Raw genomic sequence first — 2,500 nt, 5'->3', positions numbered from 1 at the left:
TCTTCTTCTTCTTTTTCTTCTTCTTCTTCTTCGTCTTCTTCTTTCTTCTTCTTTTTCTTCTTCTTATGCCTTTTCTAACACTAATCCTAACTTTAACACTAACCCTAATTCAAGACAATATTCTAACCTGAAAGCTAACCCTTACCTTAACTCTAAACCTAATCCTACACTAACATTTCGAACCACATAACACGAACACCAATCCTATCCATAAACCTAACCCTAACCCTAAACTTAACCCTAACCTATCCCTAACCGTAAAAATAATCCTAATCCTAACCCTAATAAAAAAACTAACCCTAACCAACAACCAAACCAAAAACCTAACACTAAACCAAACCCTAACCATGACCCTAATCCAAACACTAAACTTAACGATAACATCAAGTCAAAATCTAAGCCTAAACCTTCCTCCTCCTCTTCTTCTTCTTCTTCTTCTTCTTCTTCTTCTTCTTCTTCTTCTTCTTCTTCTTCTTCTTCTTCTTCTTCTTCTTCTTCTTCTTCTTCTTCTGCATTTTCTAACACTAATCCTAACATTAACACTAACCCTAATTCAAGACAATATTCTAACCAGAGAGCTAACCCTTACCTTAACTCTAAACCTAATCCTAACTAACATTATCGAACCACATAACACGAACACCAATCCTATCCATAAACCTAACCCTAACCCTAAACTTAACCCTAACCTATCCCTAACCCTAATGCTAATCCAAATCCTAACCCTAATCCAAAAACTAACCTTAACCATCAACCAAACCAAAAACCTAACACTAAACCAAACCCTAAACATGACCCTAATACAAACCCTATACTTAACGCTAACACCAAGTCAAAACCTAAGCCTAAACCTTCTTCTTCTTCTTCCTCTTCTTCTTCTTCTTCTTCTTCTTCTTCTTCTTCTTCTTCTTCTTCTTCTTCTTCTTCTTCTTCTTCTTCTTCTTTTCTTCTTCTTCTTCTTCTTCTTTTTTTCTTTTTCTTCATCTTCTTCTTCTTCTTCTTTCTTCTTCTTTTTCTTCTTCTTATGCCTTTTCTAACACTAATCCTAACTTTAACACTAACCCTAATTCAAGACAATATTCTAACCTGAAAGCTAACCCTTACCTTAACTCTAAACCTAATCCTACACTAACATTTCGAACCACATAACACGAACACCAATCCTATCCATAAACCTAACCCTAAACCTAAACTTAACCCTAACCTATCCCTAACCGTAAAAATAATCCTAATCCTAACCCTAATCCAAAAACTAACCCTAACCAACAACCAAACCAAAAACCTAACACTAAACCAAACCCTAAACATGACCCTAATACAAACCCTATACTTAAAGCTAACACCACGTCAAAACCTAAGCCAAAACCTTCCTCTTCTTCTTCTTCTTCTTCTTCTTCTTCTTCTTCTATTTCTTCTTCTTCTTCTTCTTCTTCTTCTTCTTCTTCTTCTTCTTCTTCTTCTTTTTCTTCTTCTTCTTCTTCTTCCTCTTCTTCTTCTTCTTCTTCTTCTTCTTCTTCTTCTTCTTCTTCTTCTTCTTCTTCTTCTTCTTCTTCTTCTTCTTCTTCTTCTTCTTCTTCTTCTTCTTTTTTCTAACACTAATCCTAACTTTAACACTAACCCTAATTCAAGACAATATTCTAACCAGAAAGCTAACCCTTACCTTAAATCAACCTAATCCTACACTAACATTATCGAACCACATAACGCGAACACCAATCCTATCCATAAACATAACCCTAACCCTAAACTTAACCCTAACTTATACCTAACACTAAAGCTAATCCTAATCCTAACCCTAATCCAAAAACTAACCCTAACCCTTAACCATACCAAAAACCTAACACTAAACTAAACCCTAACCATGACCCTAATCCAAACACTAAACTTAACGATAACATCAAGTCAAAATCTAACCCTAAACCATCCTCCTCTTCTTCTTCTTCTTCTTCTTCTTCCTTCTTCTTCTTCTTCTTCTTCTTCTTCTTCTTCTTCTTCTTCTTCTTCTTCTTCTTCTTCTTCTTCTTCTTCTTCTTCTTTTTCTTCTTCTTCTTCTTCGTCTTCTTCTTTCTTCTTCTTTTTCTTCTTCTTATGCCTTTTCTAACACTAATCCTAACTTTAACACTAACCCTAATTCAAGACAATATTCTAACCTGAAAGCTAACCCTTACCTTAACTCTAAACCTAATCCTACACTAACATTTCGAACCACATAACACGAACACCAATCCTATCCATAAACCTAACCCTAACCCTAAACTTAACCCTAACCTATCCCTAACCGTAAAAATAATCCTAATCCTAACCCTAATAAAAAAACTAACCCTAACCAACAACCAAACCAAAAACCTAACACTAAACCAAACCCTAACCATGACCCTAATCCAAACACTAAACTTAACGATAACATCAAGTCAAAATCTAAGCCTAAACCTTCCTCCTCCTCTTCTTCTTCTTCTTCTTCTTCTTCTTCTTCTTCTTCTTCTTCTTCTTCTTCTTCTTC

General features: G+C 35.1%; 1 protein-coding gene across 14 annotated transcripts in view; it reads right to left on the bottom strand.

Moving 5' to 3' along the window:
• Positions 1-1,634, bottom strand: part of LOC311188179 (uncharacterized protein) — a 9,497-nt gene extending 7,863 nt beyond the window's left edge. For 11 of the 14 annotated variants that reach the window (XM_084259936.1, XM_084259929.1, XM_084259934.1 and 8 more), the window contains exon 1: positions 852-1,634. In XM_084259936.1, coding sequence (XP_084116062.1) covers positions 852-984 — 133 coding nt within the window. In that variant the 5' untranslated portion in view covers positions 985-1,634. The other 3 variants (XM_084259931.1, XM_084259932.1, XM_084259930.1) reach the window with 2 other exon arrangements.
• Between the last annotated feature and the right edge of the window lie 866 nt (positions 1,635-2,500).

The sequence above is a fragment of the Talpa europaea genome, assembly GCF_964194135.1.
Source record: "Talpa europaea genome assembly, contig: HAP1_SCAFFOLD_552, whole genome shotgun sequence".
NCBI lineage: Eukaryota > Metazoa > Chordata > Mammalia > Eulipotyphla > Talpidae > Talpa > Talpa europaea.
Note: the sequence above shows the minus strand (reverse complement) of the source record. Positions and strands in the feature narration are given on the sequence as shown.